This window comes from Panthera pardus, unplaced genomic scaffold (assembly GCF_024362965.1).
Source record: "Panthera pardus isolate Hobbes unplaced genomic scaffold, ASM2436296v1 HiC_scaffold_15, whole genome shotgun sequence".
In the NCBI taxonomy this organism is placed as follows: Eukaryota; Metazoa; Chordata; class Mammalia; order Carnivora; family Felidae; genus Panthera; species Panthera pardus.
The window spans coordinates 13,739,455-13,759,632 of NW_026526710.1; the positions used below are offsets into that span (position 1 = coordinate 13,739,455).

Consider the following 20,178-nt stretch of genomic DNA (forward strand, 5'->3'; position numbering starts at 1 on the left):
GGCCTATGGTTAGGTGTCAGCACCACCCTCCCTGCACTCTTTACCCCAATTTGTAATTGTTTACCCTTGCTTTCAGTTCTTTTGGGTATAGACCCAGACGTGGAAATGCTGAGGCATAAGGTCACCTTAGGTTTAAATTTTTGAGGAACTGCCATGCTGTTTTCCACAGCAGTGCACGAGGGTTCTAATTTCTCTACGTTCTTGCCAAAGCGTGTTGTTTTCTATGTGTGTATGTTTTGTTGTTGTTGATTTCATTTATTTTGAGAGAGAGAGAGAGAGAGGGAGAGAGAGAGAGAGAGCACAAGCAGTGGAGGAGCAGAGAGGGGGAGAGAGAATCTTATAGGGTTCCATTTCACGAACTGTGAGATCATGACTTGAGTTGAAATCAAGAGTCAGTCACTTAACCGACTAAGCCACCAGGTGTCCCTTAAATAATAGTTTAGATGCAGAGTTTTAATCATAGAATTTCTACTTTACTGTCTCTCTCTCTCTCTTTTTTTTTTTCCGTATTGTGTGGTGGTCACAGTGTCTAACATGGCATAGCTTATGGTGAAGCAGCAATTTCCAGACTTAGTAGAAACATTCTTTTTTCCTAAATATAGAACCCAGGAGATAAAATAGCTGTTAGCCTAGGGGATGTTTGAATCTTCCTTGTAGGTGAAAAGACTGTACTTCGTTTCTTGTAAGAATCCTTGGAGAACTCAGAACCCAGTGTGGAAGCCCTACTATAAATCATTGCTGTAGTGCCATTGGCAACAGTAGCAGTCCTTTTAAGTTATACGGGTGGAACCTGCATTCAGTCTGTATGCCTCGGCTCGCTCCCACTGCTGGATCCTTCCAGGGCCTTCTTTCTGCCAGCATCTCAGATGGGACTTTTTCTGATTCCTCTTTTGGCCCTATCTGGCTTGTTTGGGGATGCCCTCTGTCCCAGCCCCTCAGGCCAGAACCCTTGGTGTTATCCAGAAACCTTCTGTTCCCTCCAGGCTCCCTGGTGCTGAGTCCTGTGAGCCTGCCTCCTGGAGTGCGTCCCTTCTGTCCACTACCACTGCCCCATCCAAGTTCCTGTCATCTCTTTGTTTAATGACAGCATGTAATTCACATACCATGTAGTTCACCTATGTGAGGTATGTAAGTCAGTAGTTTTCAGTGGTTCACAGAGTTGTGTAACTGTCACCATAACCAATTTTAGAACATTTTCATCCCCCTAGAAAGAAATCCTGTACCTATTAGTAGTTACTCCCCATTTGCCCCTCTCCTGCTGCCCATTATCCACTTTCTGTTTCTGTAGATTTGCCTGTCCTAGACATTGCATGTAAATGGAATCAGACAACATGTGGCCTTTTGTGACTGGCTTCTTTCATTTAGCATCAAGGTTGATTCATGTAGCAGCTATCAGTACTTTAGTCTATTTTATGACTGAAGAATAATCAACACATTTTATATATCCATCCATTTTATTTATCCACTCATCAGTTGACAGACATTTGGGCGGTTGCCACCTTGAAGCTGTTATGAATAATGCTGCTATGAACATTTGTGAGCAAGTTTTGGTGTGGACATGTGTTTCATTTCTCTCGGGTAGATACTTAGGAATGAAATTTCTGGGTCATATGGTAACTCCATGTTTAACATTTTGAGTAACTACCAGACAGTTTCCACAGTGGCTGCCCACTTTACCTTCCTATCAGTAATGTATGAGCTTCTAATTTCTCACATCCTCACTAATCCTGTCATTTTTTGCAGACTTCAAACTGGTCTACTAAAACTGGTCTTCAAACTGGCTCTGATATTTTTTCGTTTATATTTTTAAAATTTAGTTTTCCCAGAAACTCTCAGTGGCTCCCGTTGCAGACAGGATAAAGCTCCTAGTTCCCCCCGCATGGTATCCTTTCATCATCCTCACCATCTCTGCTCTAAGACTCCACTCTGGGCTGTACTGGCACCCGCACGTGTCCCCATTCCACACCCCACCCCCGCCCCCACCTCTTTGTTTCGCCACCCTTCACTGCAGTGCTGTTCATTCCTGATCACTATCCTTGATCACTTCAAGTGAATTGACGTTGCCTGGGTTTCTCTTCGTTTCGTTCAACTGTTGAAAAAAATAACTGTTTATAGGTCTGTTGTCTCTGCTGAGCAGTGAGCCCTGGGGGCAGGAGTTGGTCTCACTCTTCTGTGTCCCCTGTGCCTGGTGTCTTATCTGGCTAGGGAGAAGCTCTGGCCTGGGGACCTGGGTGACATCACAGCTGTCCCAAGGCAGTCGCTCACCAGCCTGTGTGCTTAGAGCTGGTCAGGCCCCTGGACTTGGGAACTGCTTCGTGGTGGGCCCCCGGAACTATGATGTTGCTGGTGCTTCCTGGGCCCTCTCTCAGTCTCTCTTGTTTCCTGTCTAGGAGATCGTGGACTGGCACAACCCCTGCCAGTGATGGGAAGTGGTGCTCGGTGGCAGCAGTGAAGCTCTCTGAGTATGGTAAGGATTGGTGCTTGCCTATTTTCCTGGCATCAGTGTTATTTTGTCACTTTGCTCCTGGGAATGTGGGACATTTTCCTAGGTGGGGCAGCCTTCCTCCTGGGAGAGCTTTTGGCTCATTTGAGGGTAAGGATATTTGACTTTCTGTTGGAGTGGCTTGCAGGGCCTCATCACAGTTGCAAGAAAGGTACAAAGTTAGCATGCTTTGTTGGAGTCTTCCATTGTGGCTGGCCGTTGCTAGGGTGTCCCCAGTCTGTTCCTTACGCAGTGAACAGTACCCAGGACATGCTCCCCAGATAGATTGTTATGGTCCCCCAGGCATGTTCTGGTCCTTATTTTTTTTTCTCAATGATCATTTGTTGTTCATTACTCAGATTCTGAGATGGCCATAGCTGTTCGAGGTAGAAAAGATTATGTGCCAGAGCAGAGTTGTATTCATTGTAGGTTGTTAAAGAGACAAGTGACATCTCAAAAGCAACTTTTTTCCTCCCTCAAATCCCTGTTTTTAGATTCGAATTGCAGCCTTAAATGCCAGCTCTACAGTTGAGGATGATCATGAAGGAAGCTTTAAAAGCCACAAAACGCAGACCAAGGAGGCCCAGGTATGTAATCTGTGGTCTTCCTCTGCAGGTAGACCTTGCTTTCCATTTCTGTAGGTGGTACCTCATTTTAAATGCATTCAAGTGACTTAATGGGATTTCACAGGAAAATCCCATTTTGAAAGATAGCTAGTTAGTTCCCATCTCATGTTAAACCTGCTTCACTTAGAGATGGTCACACTGAAGAGAAATTCTGTATTCTATGAGCAGTGTTTGGACCAGTCCAGCTTCTGGGCCCACTTCCCCAGCTGGGGCTAGCTTTCCATGCAACCCATTCTTTGTGCACGCTTCAGGGATTGCACCCAAGGGATGGTAGCATATTAATGGTAGATGGTGCTTTGAGGTTTCCTGGTATACTGTCCTCACTTTCCAATGTGAGGAGGCCCTTGATGGGAGCTGTCTTGATGGGGTTGGTCGGGGACCAGGTTCAACTTCAGCTCTCTGGATTCTTGGTCTTTCCTCTCTACTATGAGGCCTGGCATTCCTTCCATTTCAGCCTGCCTCTTTCCTTCCTTCCTCCCTCCCTCCCTCCCTCCCTCCCATCCTCCCTCCCATCCTCCCTCCCATCCTCCCATCCTCCCATCCATCCATCCATCCATCCATCCATCCATCCATTCATCTGTCCATCCATCCATCTCTCCACCGGTGTTCTGCCTTAGTATAGCAGTGGTTCGCTTCTTCTTCCTGCCTTGGGTTTCCCTGGAATAAACATGTGCCGCCTCTTTCACAGGAGAAACCAAGGCAGTCTGGAGCCCTTTCAAAAGTCTGCTAGTCCTCTATCCCTGGTCCTCAAGGGATGTCAGTGGGCCCAGCCTGCCCAGTGCCCCCTCTGTCCTGGAGGAGGTTGTCGCCCTCCCTGGACAATGATGAGGCTAGGGCAGAGTGGCAGGGGGAAAACAATGGAAACCATCCATATTCTCTAGGAATCACTGGGTTATTATGGCTGGTGAGACCACTCTCCCAGCTTCACCCAGAAAGGTCCAGCTGAGTTTATAACCTTGCTGTTGCTGTGACCCTGTGTCCCTGGGCCAGTGTTTTTTGCTATTGCTTAGACTCAGTTGAGCCTGTGTTGCTCCTGTCTCCTTGGGGGACTCCTGAGGGGTTCTTCTCATAGTAATGAGCTCCTGGGAGGTTGGAGTATTAGAATTGTTTCCACTACAGAGGTTATAGCTGTCAGTTAACATGGCCTTGACTGCAGTCTCCCTTACACACACTTTTGGCTTAAAAAATGACAAACCTTTATACTGTGTGAGAATATCTCTTATCTTGGTTCCCAGGAAGCAGAGGCTTTTGCCTTGTATCACAAGGCCCTGGACCTCCAGAAACATGACCGGTTTGAGGAGTCAGCCAAGGCCTACCATGAGCTCCTGGAGGCGCGCCTGCTGCGAGAGGTGAGGCACCATAGACCAGGTGGCGGGCTTGCCCTCTGCCCTCCCACTTCTTGGCTGGGCAACCTTGGACATGTTACCTCCCCTCTCTGCCCCTCAGCTTTCCCACCTGTAGAGTGTCAGCCTCGTTGGATTGCTGTGAATTCCCTGAAGGTTGAGTGAATTCAGTGAAGCATATAGAGTGGTTTTTGGTGCATAGTAAGAACTCTTTGTCGGCTATTTTATTACATTTTCTTTACAACTTCTCTGCCAAGTTGGTGGGGGCTATTGTCCTTGTTTTACAGTTGTGGAAATGGAGGCTTAGTGAAGTGTTGATAGCTCAAAGCCATCCAATTAGTGAAGCATTAGAGCCAGGATTGGAACCTATGGTTTCCTGAGACTTAATGATCCTGTTGGCAACACATTTTGGCAAATGCCGTTTGGGTGATAGCCCATGAGCTCAGAAAGCCTGTGTAGATGCTCTGTGGGCATTTGAAAAACAGTTGGAGAAAGGGCTGGAAAAACAACACAGAGGCATGCTGAGGACACAGGGTATGGGCAGAGAGGGACAGGCAGGGCAGGACCTGGATCCAGCCTTGGGGCCATGCTAGTGATGAGTGAGTTCAACCTGAGTTGACTGGGTCATGGAGATGTTGCCTAGAGGTTTGAAAATGAGTCTCAACTTAAAATTGATTTAAGAAGAATTATATTTCATTAGGAGGAAAGGTTTTGTTTTCAAGTAGCCAAACACCAAACACAGAGACATGCAATAAGGAAGCAGACAGATGCTATCCATGGACATTTTCTAGAACACAGTCCTTCAGTTGAGCAGTCTCCTATACCTCTAGGAAGACAAACACTTGTGTCTCAAGTCCCTACCCCTGGATAGTTTCTACCACTAATGAGGCAAAATGCTAACTGAGTTCTAATTGTCAGTATGAGGAGTCTATCCCTTCTCTTACTCAAGGTGTCTGTTCATGTTCCTAATTGGATAGCTTGTCAGGATTCTTTAGTGCTGGTTATAGCGTCTTAGAATTAGGGCCATGGGAATTGCGATCCACACCTCCCCCTTTAGTAGAAAGTGAGTGAGGGCCCAGAGATGAAAATGACTTTATTCTACTTTACCGAACTTCTGCCATGGGCCAGGGACTGGATATGTGTCAGGAGTGGATCTTCCTTCAGACCACAGAAGAGTGGGCCTCAGAGGTGTGAGCAGGTGAGCACAGCACCGAGTCGGAAGGGTGCTGGCCGGATGTCGGCCTTGTAGCCATAGCTGTGTCCACCTCTCTGTATATCAATTTCAGTCTTAAATGACTGCTGTAGCACTCTCCTCCCTGACTTATAAAAGTAAAAGGTGGTCACCATAAACAATCAAAAAGTACAGAAAATATACAGAAAAGTTTGTTTTCACATTCATCAGGCATTGGTGTACCTAAAAACTAAATTATGTAGTTATAGTAGCACAAACACTTGGCATAAACAGGTCATGGAACACAGCTGAATCCTAAGAAGTGGACAGCTTAGTTGGTATACATGCTGGTGGAGGCTTGTTGGGGCGAGCTCTTTGTCTCCTGTGGCATCAGCCTGCATGTCACGGAGGATGGAGAATGGTGCTGAGTCCAGCTGGTTAAGTAGAGGTTAGTGACAAGAGCTTCTGTTGTGTCTGGATGTACCACTTACTATCTAGTCTCCAGGGTGGACTCACACAGCTTCTGTAAAAGGGCTTTTGAACAGTTCTGTACCTGGAGGGCGAAGGTACCTGGTGTCCAGCCTTGGTCACCCTGTCGTTGGGAATCTTTCTGCAGCATAAGCCAGACGACAGGAGAAGATCGTGAATGAAGCCTGATTTGAGCCTTTCAGTCTTCTTGTTGCAATTCCTTAAGACACTAGGGTAGATTTCTTGGGATTAGTCAAGGGGTGTGTCCTAAAGTGTGCGTGTCCTCGGATCTTATCTGTCCTGACCATGAGGAATGATGTGTGGGGGTGACCTGTCCCAGGACAAGGCTGGGATTTGGACCTGCCCCTGGAAAGAATTTCTTTGCGCCACCGAGCTTTTCTGTTAGAAAATGTTTTACTCCTTGTCCCATGGTTAGAGCAGTAGGTTGCCTCATCAGGGATGTCTTAGAAGTTGTAGCATTTTCAAAGAGTTTTCATAAAAGCTGTAGTGAAGTAACTTTCTATATAAAGCACGTTTACAATCTTTACGTTCTCCTGTCTCGTTTGCACTTTTGATACTTAGGGTAGGATTTACTGTTATAAATCAAAGGCCCTTGGGGCACTAACTTTTTAGTTAAGGTAACTTATCCACAGTCATGTGATGATTACAGAGGTGGGAGCTTAGCTTCCTGACTCCTAATCCAATAGTCTTCCTGCTGCGGAATGTGTAGAGATGTGTAAGTTGGCTGCCTAGGCACCTCCAGATCCTGCTGCTGCCCCTAGGTGGCTTCCTCATGCCCTGTTCCCCCTCTGCAGGCTTGGTGATGTGGGGGAGCTGTGGGCTCCAGGCTTGACCTTTCAGGCATGGCTGTAGCGATAGGGAGGGTTCCCCCTGTCTCTTTTCGTTCCCAGACTATCTGGAAACTGCCTTGTGGTGGTCTGACTTTTCTTCTCTGTCTGCTTGGAGCTGGAGGGGTCCCCCAAGAACATCTAGTATAGTGCTTTCATTTTCCAATGGACGGTGCCACCGGCCTGGGCCAAGGGCCTGCGGCAGAGACCAGCCCGGAAGTCAGGTATCCTGCTGACTGCCTGCCGAGGCTTCAAGGCCTAGGTGTCCCTTCTAGGTGTCTCTGTTTTTGTTTATAGGCAGTTTCGTCTGGTGATGAGAAAGAAGGGTTGAAGCACCCTGGGCTGATGCTGAAATATTCCACATATAAGAACCTGGCCCAGCTGGCAGCCCAGCGAGAAGACCTGGAGACAGCCATGGAATTCTACTTGGAGGTGTGGTTTTGGCAGCGCTCAGCTCCCTCAGGGTTTTTGAAAGCTCTCGGTGGAGGGGGTGAGGTTGTGGTCTTATTGGCTAAAGAGAAGAACTTGTAGTGGCGCATTGCTGAGCTGTGGTGCCTGAGACCTTCATCAGCGGGTGGTAACAGGGAGTTCAGAGAGAGCAGGGGCCCGCATGTGCATTCGTCCTCTGCCACTCAGGTGTGTGTGCGTACCCTCTCTGGGCCTCCAGGTCCATACCAGGATGGTGGGCATAGTAAGAAGGAGGGTGGTTATGAAAATTAAATGAATTGGTACATATACAAGTTATGAGAGCACAGCTTGCCCCCTGGTACCCTGCTCCTGCTCATTGCCGTATCGCCATGATTTCTGTGTTACCGTCACCATCTCGGTGGGTACCCCTGATGTGCTCTACACCATGCGAACTGCTCTCCATGCATGTGCTAACCCTGCACCATCTTGCAGGAAGGTGTCTTCATCTTCATTTTAGTGATGAGGGGACTGAGGCTCGGGATCACTCTGCTAGTCAGTGTAGAAACAGGGATGTGAACTGAGGTCTGTCTCTAGCCTATAATCATTCTAGGATCCCACAATTTAAAATTAAATTAAAAATTTTATGGGGCGCCTGGGTGGCTCAGTCGGTTAAGCGTCCGACTTCAGCTCAGGTCACGATCTCGCGGTCCGTGAGTTCGAGCCCCGTGTCGGGCTCTGGGCTGATGGCTCAGAGCCTGGAGCCTGCTTCAGATTCTGTGTCTCCCTCTCTCTCTGCCCCTCCCCCATTCATGCTCTGTCTCTCTCTGTCTCAAAAATAAATAAACGTTAAAAAAAATTGTTTTTTAAATTACATTAAAAATTTTCAATCTAATAGAAATACCCCACAGATCACCTATTTTAATGGTACTTTCACTTCTTTTATCTATCAGTTATGTAAGGAATACAGATGTTCAGAGAGACAAAGTATGTCAAGAAAATGTTCTGAATTTGATCGTTTGATTCATGTACCTTGTATTTGCCATTTTTTCTGGGTAGTTTGAGTGGCTGGGCCAGTGCTATGTTCCTCCCATCACCACTGGGTGCCTGTTCAGCAAGAGAGCTGACTGAATGTGAATACCCTCTGTTTGTGCTCCTTCTAGGCAGTCATGCTGGACTCCACGGATGTCAACCTCTGGTATAAAATTGGACACGTGGCCCTGAGGCTCATCCGGGTCCCCCTGGCTCGCCACGCTTTTGAGGAAGGGCTTCGGTGCAATCCTGACCACTGGCCCTGCTTGGACAACCTCATCACTGTCCTGTACACCCTCAGTGATTACACAAGTGAGTCAGGCTTTGATGGCTTTCTCCCACGTGCTTGTGGTTTTGGGACAGAGGAGGGAGGACAGCTTGGGTAAGTTGGAGGCCAGGTTAACACTGAAGGGCTTTCTGCCTGACTATCAGGAAAGGGAGATGACTTTGCATTCCTGGTTTATTGCGTGTGTCTTTCTTACTCAAATGAGATTTATCAAGAGCATTGTAGTAATAGGTGGCATGTTCTCTGAGTGGTTTTTCCTTTGGTTATCTCATTTCATCCTTGCATTGTCCCATCCTGTGCCAGAACCTCTTTCTATAACTTGCTGACAGAGAGCCTAGCAGCTGCCGCTTGACTCCTTCTGGTGCTGGGACCTCACTGTCCCTGGAGGCAGTCTCTTCCTTTGCAGAGCAGCAGGGCTACTGGGAAGGTCTCTGCCAGATGGAGCCCCAGTCTGCCCTCTAATTGCTTAAGCTCCTTTGCTCCAGCCTTGACATCTGCTCTGCAGAGAACACCTCTGTCCCTTGCATGGGCTGGTCCTGAGGCAGGCACTGATTAGGTGTTCTGGGAGTTAGCATCTTCTGGGTGTCCTCTGAGGCCAGAGCGGAAAGAGGCTCTCCAGGAGTGCTCAGAGCAGGGCTGAGTGCAGTGGGAGCCCAGGGCTCTGTGAGCTGACTGTGTTTGCTGCAGGCTGGTCTGGTGTGTGAAGGTGCTCTGTATGTGGCTGAGCTGCTATTCTTTTTAGGAGAAACATGCTGATGAGCACTTGCCATCATTCTAAGCCTGGAAGACTGACTGGCAGAGGCTCCTCCCCTGCCCCCTTTTTTAAGTGTTTATTTATTTTTGAGAGAGACAAACAGAGTGCAAGCCAGGAAGGGGCAGAGTGAGAGACACAGAATCTGAAGCAGGCTCCAGGTTCTGGGCTGTCAGCACAGAGCCCGATGCGGGGCTTGAACCCACAAACTGTGAGATCATGATCTGAGCCAAAGTCAGATGCTTAACTGACTGAGCCACCCAGGCTCCCCTTTCCCTTCCCTTTTTTAAAGACAAATAACATGGAGTATTTTGAGAAGCACTAGGCCCTGCTCACGATTGTCCACCTCTGGTTCTTCACAACCACTTTTTAAAGCTCTTTAATTGAAGTAGAACACACACACAGTGCACAGTGTGTATACATAAAATAAATCAAGATGCAGATTGTTTCTAGAGCCCCAAAAGGCATGCTGCTTTGGGTCCCATTCCAGTCATTACCACCCCGGAGGTGATCTTGATTTCTCCCTTTTGTCACTCACCAGAGATGAGCTCTGCTTGTTGTCAAGCCTCCTCTATGTGGCATCAGATGGCGGTATGTACCCTTCGTAGCCTGGCTCCTGTGACCGTGGTCTTCCTGTCCATGAGCGCACCCAGGCAGTCGCCAGGGCCTTTTTATTGCCCTGTCATCTGTTATGTGTGTACACAATTTGACCATTCTGTGCCTGTACACTGGGTCGTTTCCAGAGTTGAGGTTTTGCATTCACTGCTGTGAATGTTCTTGTGTGCGTCCGCTGGTGGACAGAGCACTTGTTTTGTCGGTTGCCGCAGTTTTCACAGCAGAATGTGAGTCCTTGTGGGGCACCTTTGGACCCTCACAGCTTCTTCTTCCAAGGGTGTTTAGGCTCCTCTTGGAAGCTTTTCCAGCAGCTTGGGTGCCACCTTGAGGTGGACAGGCTTGTGTTCTGCCTTCCTTTTCCCCAGCCACCTGGTTTAGTTCTTTGCACTCCTCTCTCATGGAAAACAGGCCTGGGGGACTGAATGGCTGTGCTGTCTGGGAGAGCCTGCCCTGATTGACCTGATGCTCATTGAAACCCCAAAGTAAAAGCAGCATGTGGTATTAACTCCCAGCGGCACTTAATCCACTTGAGATGAGGAGGCAGGGTGCTTGGGGTTGATGCCTGCTGACCACCTCTTGTTCCCTTGGGACTTCCTAGGCCTTCCCTCTGTGGGAACAGTGGTGTAGTGCAGCTAGAGCGGTGAGCTTTACTGCAGCAGAATGCCTGCTGAGAGCCAGCATCGTCAAATGCTCAGGGCCTCCTTGGCTTTCTCTCTGGGTGTCTGTGGCATCTGTGGTCCCAGAGAAACCATGTTCTTGTTTGTGTGGGGCAGGAGCCTGCAGGCTATCTAGCAGCTCTTCAGTCAGCTGCTTGCTGTGCTGTGCTGGGACTACCCGGGCCCTCCCTGCTCACAGATTGCACAGCCTTCGTGTGCCTTGCAGGGGGGCAGTGTGGTACCTGTGGAACTTTGTGACCAGGCTCTGTTTTCTCCTCCTATGGAACTCTAGGAGGACACCACTTTCTTCTGTCTCTCAAAGCTCCCATGCCCACATCTCTACTTCTGCTCTTTCTTTCCTCCTTAGTCCTGGCTCCTTCTTTGTCTGGTTATTCTCGATAGGAGTGTCTTGCAATCCATCCATACTCAGATCCCAAAGCTGAGCAGAGCACGGTAGTGGTCCAAGTGCCCAGCAAAAGCAGAGCTGGCACTTGGCTGCACTGTACCATTTCCCTGTGTGTTCACAGGTGAGGCCTGCGGGCACCGAGTCTGCTGGGGACTCATGGCAGTCCTGTCTGTTGGGCTAATGCCACTTACAAATGCTAAAGGCTTTCCTGGTTCACATTGTAGCTCTGCTTTGTGATTTCTTGCCCTCCCATTTTTTCTCTATGTTGCTTTGCCTGTTATTGTCTCTAGTCCTGGAGGAGCTGGAGAAGGCACAGACTTTCCAGATCATTGATTTGAGGAGGCTCATTGACATGAATGGTGTACATGTATTTAATTACAAGCAGTAGCTATTTTTGGTAAGAGTTTAAAGAAAAGAAAAAGAGAAGGAGGAAAATTGGAAAATACAGATAAGCAGAAGGAACAGAAGCTGGTATTATGTATACAAATGGAGTCACACCGTGTGGCCTGTTTGGTTTCCTGCCTTCTCCCCATGCTGTCCTGTGGCCTTCCCTCTGGTCAGTGAGCACACCCTTGACCATCTGTGTGGCGGCCGCTCAGCAATCCAGTGTGTGGATTGGGGAAGCCTTCCTTAACTAGGCTCCCCTGGTGAGGCAGGGTGGTTTCTTGGTTTTTTTGAAGGCTGTTTTCCGGTTAGCCAATAGCCAATCACTGTGGGCCTTTAGGTGTTTGCAGTAGTTCCCAGAGGTGGATTGTTGGGCCGAGGGTTTGTGTATAACGCCTCCGGTTCTCCAGAAAGATCATAGTCTGTCCTCACATAGCAGCATTTGGGTTTGCCTCATCTACTGTGGGTGATAGTATTTTCAGTATCTTTCCTGATTGAAATAGGTAAAGTGGTATCTCCTTATTGTTTACCATCATTACTTCCATTCCAGAGTAGGGACATTTTCTTGGTGTTAACTGGGAAGGCCAGAGGTTTGGGGTGCAAGCTCAGAGGTCGTATTGTTTCTTTCCCTGCCAGCATGTCTCTACTTCATCTGCAAAGCTTTGGAGAAGGACTGCCGGTACAGCAAAGGACTGGTTCTCAAGGAAAAGATCTTTGAAGAACAGCCTTGTCTCCGGAAGGACTCCCTCCGAATGTTCCTTAAATGGTGGGTCCTGCCTCTTCCTATGCTGGTTCTGCACCCCTCCTCCCCCAGCAATGTGTGGTTGGTGGATATCAGGGGGCGTGTGCACCGCCTTCTCTCAGGTCCTGACCTTCTGGCAGATGAGCCCCTGCACTTCATTCCCCGCACTACCCCCTCGCCTGGCTTTGATCCTGCCCTTGCTTATTACTTGCCTGTATGCTTAATCATGGTGGTGCCTCCTTGGCTCTCTGCTGCCCTCCTTCCCTACTGCCCTGCTGGCTCTTGGCATTCACCAGCTGTCCTCTGGATGTTTGCAGTAACCTGCTGTCCACCTTGCCTTCTTGCCATTTCCCTTTGTAGGGCTTTGCTCCCAGTGATTCCCATGTTCATTGTCCCAGAAATGACCTTGACCCTGTGCCACCCCTGCCTTGCCTCCAGGACAAAGCACATGCTCAGTACATCACCTAGGAGGTCCTTTACAGTCTGACCCCCTTGGTTCTTCTCCTTGCTTCCCCCTTCTCTCTCCCGGGGGAGAAGAGTGCCTTGGGGTCCCCAACAGATTCCAGGCCTGGCCCCGTTGTGCACTGGCCTGTCCCTGTGCCCTGGCTCCCTCATGCCCTCACCTGGAAGGCCATCTTTCCTCCTCTCCACCTGTTGTGCCATTGCTCCATCTTTGTGTTCCAGCTCGCAGGTCACCTTTGGTTAGCTTTCCAAACTCTGGCTGTCTTCTTCCCCCAACCCTCCAGATGAACCAACTCCTCTGTCCTCTGGTCCTTGGCCCTTGGAACTCAGCTGTGATGGATATTTATTTCTGTCTGTCCCTTGTGAGATTATACTTCTTGTTCATATCTATCCTGATGGTATTAACCGTCTTTGGAGAGAGATAAAATGGAAAAATAAATCCATAAGCAAGTGACTTTGTGGTAGAGCCCTGCTGAGAGGCATCAGGACACCCTGGGCAGGAGGGCAGGTATTGCTGGGCCACCTCAGGTGGAGGTGTGTCTGTGTGAGGGCACCTGAGGCCTCAAAGCCCCCACCCACCCTTTCTGTAGTTTGGATATACCAGGGACTTTGGTGAGTTTAGGGGATCTGATGACTTTTTTGGATAGGACAGGATAGGAAAGTTCTTTTAAAATTCTCTGTAAATAATTGAGAGCAAGGTTATATTTTTCTGTGGCTTTTCTGACATTACTGTCGTATTGTTAATACATATGAAAACCCTTTGCTCAATTTTGAATTGTAGAAGGAACAAAGGGTATTAGTCACTTCTAGTGTATGTGGGTATTAAGAATGCTAATTACTGCCCTTAGAGGCCAGACTCAAGGGGTTATTTTATTTGTAAGAAGAATGAATACAGATTAAAGGATATTAACTTAACTGCATCCCTGTCTGTAAAATTTCAGCCTTGGCTCTAGTTTGTGACATTATAATTTCTGTCTTACATGGTTTTAGTGACATGTCAATCCATGATGTGTCAGTGAGCGCAGCTGAGACGAAGGCCATTGTAGAGGAGGCCCTGGGGCTGCGGAAGAAGAGGCAAGCGTTGACCGTGCGGGAGAAGGAGCCAGACTTGAAGCTGGTGCAGCCCATCCCCTTCTTCACGTAGGTCGTCATCTGGGTCTCTGGGGTTGCTGGGTTGGCGGGTGGACCCTGCACAGGAGGGAGAGGCCCCGAGGCCTGAGCCCGGGCTGATGGTGTGAGTGGGAGCTGGGTCCACGTTGGACAGATGCCTAGAGGCGTGCGCTTAACTTGCTGGCTGCCAAGAAGCAGGCCAATCTCTCACAAGTGTGCCTCGTCTAAGTTTCTCTTTGCTCTTGCCGTTCTTGATGCCAGCCACCTGCCACCTCCCCGTAAACCCCTTCTCAGTCTGCCCTTCCCGGAGGGGAAAATGAAACTAACATTTGCCAAGCACTGGACAGGAGGAAACTGGGTTCAGAGCAGTGAAATGGTGAATGGGGAGTCTGGAGTTGATCCCAGGTGTGGGTTCTGTGGCTCTTGAACCCATGGTCTCCCTCAAGGGCTATGTAGGATGCACTGAAGGATGGGCTTCAGGGTAGCCTTTGTGAATCCCTCAGTGTGTGAGCGGTCCCAGGGAAGAGAAAACTGGTATTGGCAGCCTCCCAGCGTTGGGGTCATTCTGCCCCCTCGTGAGATCTGGCGTGCAGTTTTTGTTTTTAAAATTCTGACATTGAATCCTGAATCTTTAAATTTAGTATGCTTTGACAACAGTGTTCTTCTACTCAGGTGTTGTCACATAGTGGTCTGCAGCTTCTGCCCTGGATCAGGCAGACCCGGGGCTGGTGTTGGCACCCATAAGTGGGTGACCCTGGGATACTACATGCCACTCCCTAAAAACAGGGAAAGCAACCTTCTCTTGTAGGGTTGTCATGATATTGAAATAGAGCAGCTTTGGCCAGCACAGAGCCAGCACCTGGCACACGCTCAGGAGGAGCTAGCTTTCGATCCATGGTATGACTGCTGGTATGTTTCCACATGTTGAGTCTCCCAGGAATGTCTTCCCGCCTGGAAGCTGAGACGGTTGGAAAGTTGGGGCTGCTCTGCCATCTAGTCAGATGGCCTTCCCGTTATTTTGTCGGCTGGGTCAGGAGCCCCATTCTGTTTGAGAGTGTGGGCTCCCTAGCTAAGAGGTTTGGGACTTTGGGAAGGACCCTGGATGTCTCCCTGTTACAGTGAAGGAGAGGAAGGCCTGAGAACGCTGGAGAGCATCCTGGTGATGTGACTAGAGAAGAGAAGCTGTGAAACCGGTGTCCAGCCTGCCCTCATGCAGGCGGAAGGCCAAATGGAAGCATGAGGGGGGTGGGCTTGGCTGGAGGAAGCACTAGTTGGTAGTGAAATCCAGGATTGGGTTATTAGAGGAAGACGGCGGAGATTTTCTCTCTCTCTGGGAGGGTGGGTGAGGCTTTTAAAATAACCACTGTCTATTATAGGCCTCAGCACACTCCTCCCACAGAGGACTGGATGGTAGATGCTTTAGGCTTTGTGGGCCGGGTCCCATCTCTGTTGTATAGTCTTCTCGGGTATGTGTGTGTAACAACCCTTTATAAATATGAATATTGTTCTTAGCTTGTGGGCTGTACAAAACAGGCTGTGGGCCACAGTTTGCCACCCCTTGGTCTATTCATTGCCTAGGTATATGAAATTGTGTATTTAAAGCATTAGATATAACACAGATGGTGAGCAAATTCTTCCCCATCTGCATGTAACCCTTACCAAAGACTGGAAAAGAACAGGTAAGAAATCCCTTCTAGTCCTAGGAGCCTCCATTTGGTTAGGTTCTGGATTTTAAAGCATCTTCCATTTGTATTCTTGCCATAGCATTTCCTGGGTGCCAGCTTCATGCCAGGCACTGTGCTCTGTGCTGGGGACTCAGTATGGTGGGACCTGGTCCCTCTCTGGGGGCATTTGAGGGGTAGTCGGTCACCTGGAAGAAAAAGCACATGCCCCATGCTGAGGAGCCTTCGAGGAGAGTAGCACAGCACCTTGTGCAGAGCTCATAATGGAGCGTGCACTGCTTTGGGGTTCAGGGAAAGGCTTAGGTGCTAGAGCTGGAGTCTGACAGGAGTGGCAGAGGGGCTGGGATGTGAGTGAGAGCCTCATCGGGGGTAGAAAGAAGCCTGTGCAAAGTTCCTGTGGTATGTAGGGGTATGGTTTTGTTTGTAGAATTGAAAGAAAGCTAGCATGGTGGGAGGGTGGGGGTGGAGTGTGAGGTGAAGCTGGGTCAGTTGGTTGGATGAGGCCATGTGGCGCCCTGAGGCTGAGGGTGTGATTTTTAGCCTGAGAGCATGGGAAGCCAATCAGAGATGGGTGGGTGGATGTATCGTGCCACACCATATCGTACCACAACGCAATATATAACAACATAAAGCATGAAGCGAGAGACAGTGTACAGTATATCATACCACACCACAGTAAGACAGACACCTGTCATAGCACATAGCACACAGCATACGACATAGCACACACCACAGCACACAGTGGTCTTGGTTTGCCATGCTGCAGGCCTCGGCCCAGGTGGGGACCCACTGAGATGCTGCTCCCAAGGGGCCCTGCCCGAGGGCCCATTCAGCCGCTTTCGACCACATCCCTGTTAGCGGCCCCTCTTCACCTTCCTCTCCCCCAACCAAAAATAGAATTAGTGGCATCAGAGAAATGCCACAGATGAATTAAAAATTCGACCTTGTAGGGAAGGAGCTTTTGAAGTGAGTCAGTGGTTTTCATGCCTGCTTGGTGGAGTCTGAAGGTGCCTGAGCTGCTTCACGGCTTGTGCCAGGGTGAGGGCAGGAGGCTGCTGGGCCCTGCTCCTCCTGCTCGGTCTGCTCCACCTCAGTGGTGTTAGGCTCGGGATTTTGTCCGTAACGACGACGACAAAACCGTGAGCACTCTGCCTGCCCTCATGGAGATGGCAGTCATGGGGCCAGTTCTGCCGCCTCTCCACAGGCTTGGAGCACCTGATTATGGTGCTGACCAGGTGTGGTGACCCTCTTCTTGCAGCTGGAAGTGTCTCGGGGAGAGTTTACTGGCCATGTACAACCACCTCACCACCTGTGAGCCCTTGCGGCCCAGCCTCGGCAAGAGGATCGACCTGTCTGACTATCAGGACCCCAGCCAGCCTCTGGTGTCTTCTGTGGTGGTGGCACCTGTCAGCGTGATCCAACCAAGCCCCGTCCCTGCCAATCCAGCTGTGACTGTGGCAGAACCCGTGCTCTCCTATGCCCCTGTGGCTGCAGCCAGCTTCCCACTGCATAGTCCCAGCCTGCTGGAGACTGGTGTCCCTGCAGGTGAGGAAACCTCCTGGGGTCACTTCTGGGGAGGCCCCATTTGCTGGGCAAGAATGAATGTTGTGATGCCCTGGCCTCTCCAGAGAGATGGGTCTTGCTCATGCCCCTGGCTCAAGGTTTAGGTGAGAGCCCCTAGCTCTGCAGGGGAGACTTGGCCACAGGGCTGCTGCTGGTCAGGGGTCACTTCAGCACTGAAGCCCCCGAGGGGAGGGGGTCAAAGCTCAGGGATGCAGCTGCTTAGGACTGCTAAACGCCTGGCTAGTAGGTCCTGGCATAAAGGTCGCTCTTCCCACTTGTCATATGTGAGCTGGCAGGTCCCTTTGCTGGTTCTGCCCTGTTGCTGGCCATGTGCCATAGCACTGGGCACTGCTGTGCGCTGACATTGAGGGTGACACTGACCTTAAAAAACAGTCTGCAAAGTTACCACTATATGGTAATATATTTTTTAATGGTTTTATTGATATTTTTATAATCAATGTCAATGAAGTTATAAAAAAAATTTCAGACAAAAGTTCCAAGCCTTTTCTTGATTTCTGTGTCCCTGATAAAAAGAATATCTAGCAGTTAAAGAAGTTTCTGAATGAACATGTATGTTGATTCTAACTTTTTTGCTTAATCATACATGACAATCACACATAACACTCCTCTGCTCTCTGTGTAATGCACACGATTCTCTTGCTTGTGTCCTATCATTGGGTGCTTAGAAGGTCCTGGGCAGTGGGCAGAATCAATGTTGCTGCTGTTTGCTCTGTGATGTCCCAGGTACATCCACTGAGGCGCCAGAGGCACTTGCAGCCAGTGGGGGTGGGGTGGGGGTGGACAGGGAGTCTTTGAGACCCTGGTGTTCTGTAGCTGTGGGAATAATCTTGAGATTTGGCTTTTGGGTTCTGTGAATTCAAGCAAAGTATGAGTTAAGTATTTTGAGTTTGAAATTAACTTTATTCAGGACTCTTGTTAAAAGACGAACAGTTACTTGAATGTAAGAAATAAAGATGAAATACACTGGTGGAATTAGAAAATTAGGGGCACTAATGTGCCTCTTTGGTGCGTTTTCTTACCTCTGCCCCTTATAAGATTTCAGTTTGCACTCTTTGTGAAGGTGATGTTTCTGGGGGAGATAAATCCAAGAAAGGAGTAAAACGGAAGAAGATTGCAGAAGAGAGTGGAGAGACAGCGAAGCGGCGTTCTGCCCGTGTACGAAACACTAAGTGCAAGAAAGAAGAGAAAGTAGACTTCCAGGAGCTTCTGATGAAATTCTTGCCATCTAGGTACTATGCAGATGTTTTCTCATTTGCAAAAATAAGCAAACATATAAGCCTCCAGCCTGTGCCACCAATAAAGTTTTTCCTTCCATTGCCACCCCCTCCCCTGGCATCTCCTTTGTGTCCCCATGACATCTGTGCCGATAGCCAAAGCACAGATGTCACTGGTTTGGGGTCTTGGGTTCTTCTCACTTCTCTTCCCTCTGAACTTCCTGAGTCAGGAGCCATGACTTGCACACCTTTTGGAGGACCGCATGCTCCTTGGGCCCTCAGGAGATGGATGGATCACCGAGCTACAGGCTACTCGCCCATGTCCTCATGCACGCACAGACACCCACTTGCTGGGAGGCCTAGGGCTACTGCTGCTGGGGTGCAGACTCTGGGAAACCCCACAGAAGGGAGCACCCATTCTGCTTTGGGGAAGAGTATGTGTGCTTGGTTTCTCCAGGCTCAGTAGGATTCCCTCAAATTCTGAGGAGGAAGAGGATAGGTTTGTAAATCCTCTTGCTTTCGCCAGTTCCTAGTGTTTTCAGAGAAGCCTCAAGGGAGGAGCAGCGCCCAGGCTGCCCCAAGTTGGGAGGGGCCTGGGCTCCATGTTCCTTAAGCCTGTTTTCACCAGGCCTCTTGCTTTTTGTCCTTGTCTCCCTACCTCCTCCAAAGGTTCCCGGGCTCTTGATTCCTGTGTCATCCTTGGCACCTTTGTTTATGGTGCCAGTAGGTGGGCTTCCTGATGTCTCCTCCCCTGCTCTTAGCTGAGTGGAGAGAGCAGTTCTGGTTGTGCTGTTCCATCATCTTGCTGCCATCTGACATTTGGTGGGCATGTTTCTTGTCTGCTGGGGCTTCCTCTCCTATCCCCTGTGTCTTTGTGAGTTCATACCTTTTTATCCCTTCACAGTTACTGGAATAGTTTGGGAGGTAACTGTATATTCAGCAGGCTGGCTGGCTGGCTGGCTGGCTGGTTTGCTTATTTATTTATTTATTTATTTATTTATTTATTTATTTATTTATTTATTTATAAAGCGAGAGCTTGAGCAGGGGAGAGGGGCAGAAGGAGGGAGGGAGGGAGGGAGGGAGAGAGGGAGAGAGAGAGAGAGAGAGAGAGAGAGAGAGAGAATCAATCTTAAGCAGGCTCCATGCTCAGCATGGAGCCTGATGTGAGGCTTTATCCCATGACCCTGGGATCATGACCTGAGCTGAAATCGAGACTCAGACGCTCAACTGGCTGAGCCACCCAGGCACCCCCCCCCCCCATATGCATCTTTAACCAGGAGTCCTCAGCTCGTGATTTGGCCTATGCCAGTTTATTTTCACAGGTGACAATAGCCAAGTGCAGAAGGAGGAGCCAAAAGCTTTAGATGGATTGTGAATCCATTTTATAGCAAGATTCCCATTTTCCTCATTTGTTGTCTTTCTTTTGGAGGTGGAAGTAAAGTGCTTGGAAATCAGGGTTGTTCTCTCTAAGTAGAGGATGTGATCAGTACTCTCTGATAAATTCCTCTTCAGGGTTAGGGCCAGGAGCCGGTCTCCCTTCAGAACAGCTGCAGGTTGGGGCTGTGGCTGATGATACCAAGAGGTCTGAGTGACCCATTTCCCCCTCTTCCCCTCAGCCCTGCTGAAAGGGTCTTGCCTTTTTTTTTTTTTTTTCTTTTTTTACATTAAGAAAATTTTTTTATGGGTATCTGAGTGGCTCAGTTATTTAAGCATCCGACTTCGGCTCAGGTTGTGATCTCACGGTTCATGGGGTTGAGCCTTGTGTCGGGCTCTAGGCTGACGGAGCCTGGAGCCTGCTTTGGATTCTGTCTCCTCTCTATCTCTGTCTCTGCCCATCTCCCGCTTGTGCTTGCCCTCTGTCTCAAAAATAAATAAACATTAAAGTTTTTTTTAAAGTAATCTCTACACCCA

General features: G+C 49.1%; 1 protein-coding gene across 7 annotated transcripts in view; it reads left to right on the top strand.

Annotated features, from left to right (window-relative positions):
- Positions 1 to 20,178, top strand: part of CABIN1 (calcineurin binding protein 1) — a 152,391-nt gene that overhangs the window by 11,407 nt on the left and 120,806 nt on the right. For 3 of the 7 annotated variants that reach the window (XM_019467117.2, XM_053902129.1, XM_019467116.2), the window contains exons 2-11: positions 984 to 1,124; positions 2,391 to 2,467; positions 2,977 to 3,069; positions 4,344 to 4,457; positions 7,236 to 7,370; positions 8,507 to 8,687; positions 12,110 to 12,239; positions 13,668 to 13,817; positions 16,728 to 17,014; positions 18,114 to 18,282. In XM_019467117.2, coding sequence (XP_019322662.2) covers positions 2,465 to 2,467; positions 2,977 to 3,069; positions 4,344 to 4,457; positions 7,236 to 7,370; positions 8,507 to 8,687; positions 12,110 to 12,239; positions 13,668 to 13,817; positions 16,728 to 17,014; positions 18,114 to 18,282 — 1,262 coding nt within the window. In that variant the 5' untranslated portion in view covers positions 984 to 1,124; positions 2,391 to 2,464. Of the gene's footprint in view, positions 1 to 798; positions 1,125 to 2,390; positions 2,468 to 2,976; positions 3,070 to 4,343; positions 4,458 to 7,235; positions 7,371 to 8,506; positions 8,688 to 12,109; positions 12,240 to 13,667; positions 13,818 to 16,727; positions 17,015 to 18,113; positions 18,283 to 20,178 lie in introns of those variants that run through there. The other 4 variants (XM_019467119.2, XM_019467120.2, XM_019467118.2 and 1 more) reach the window with 3 other exon arrangements.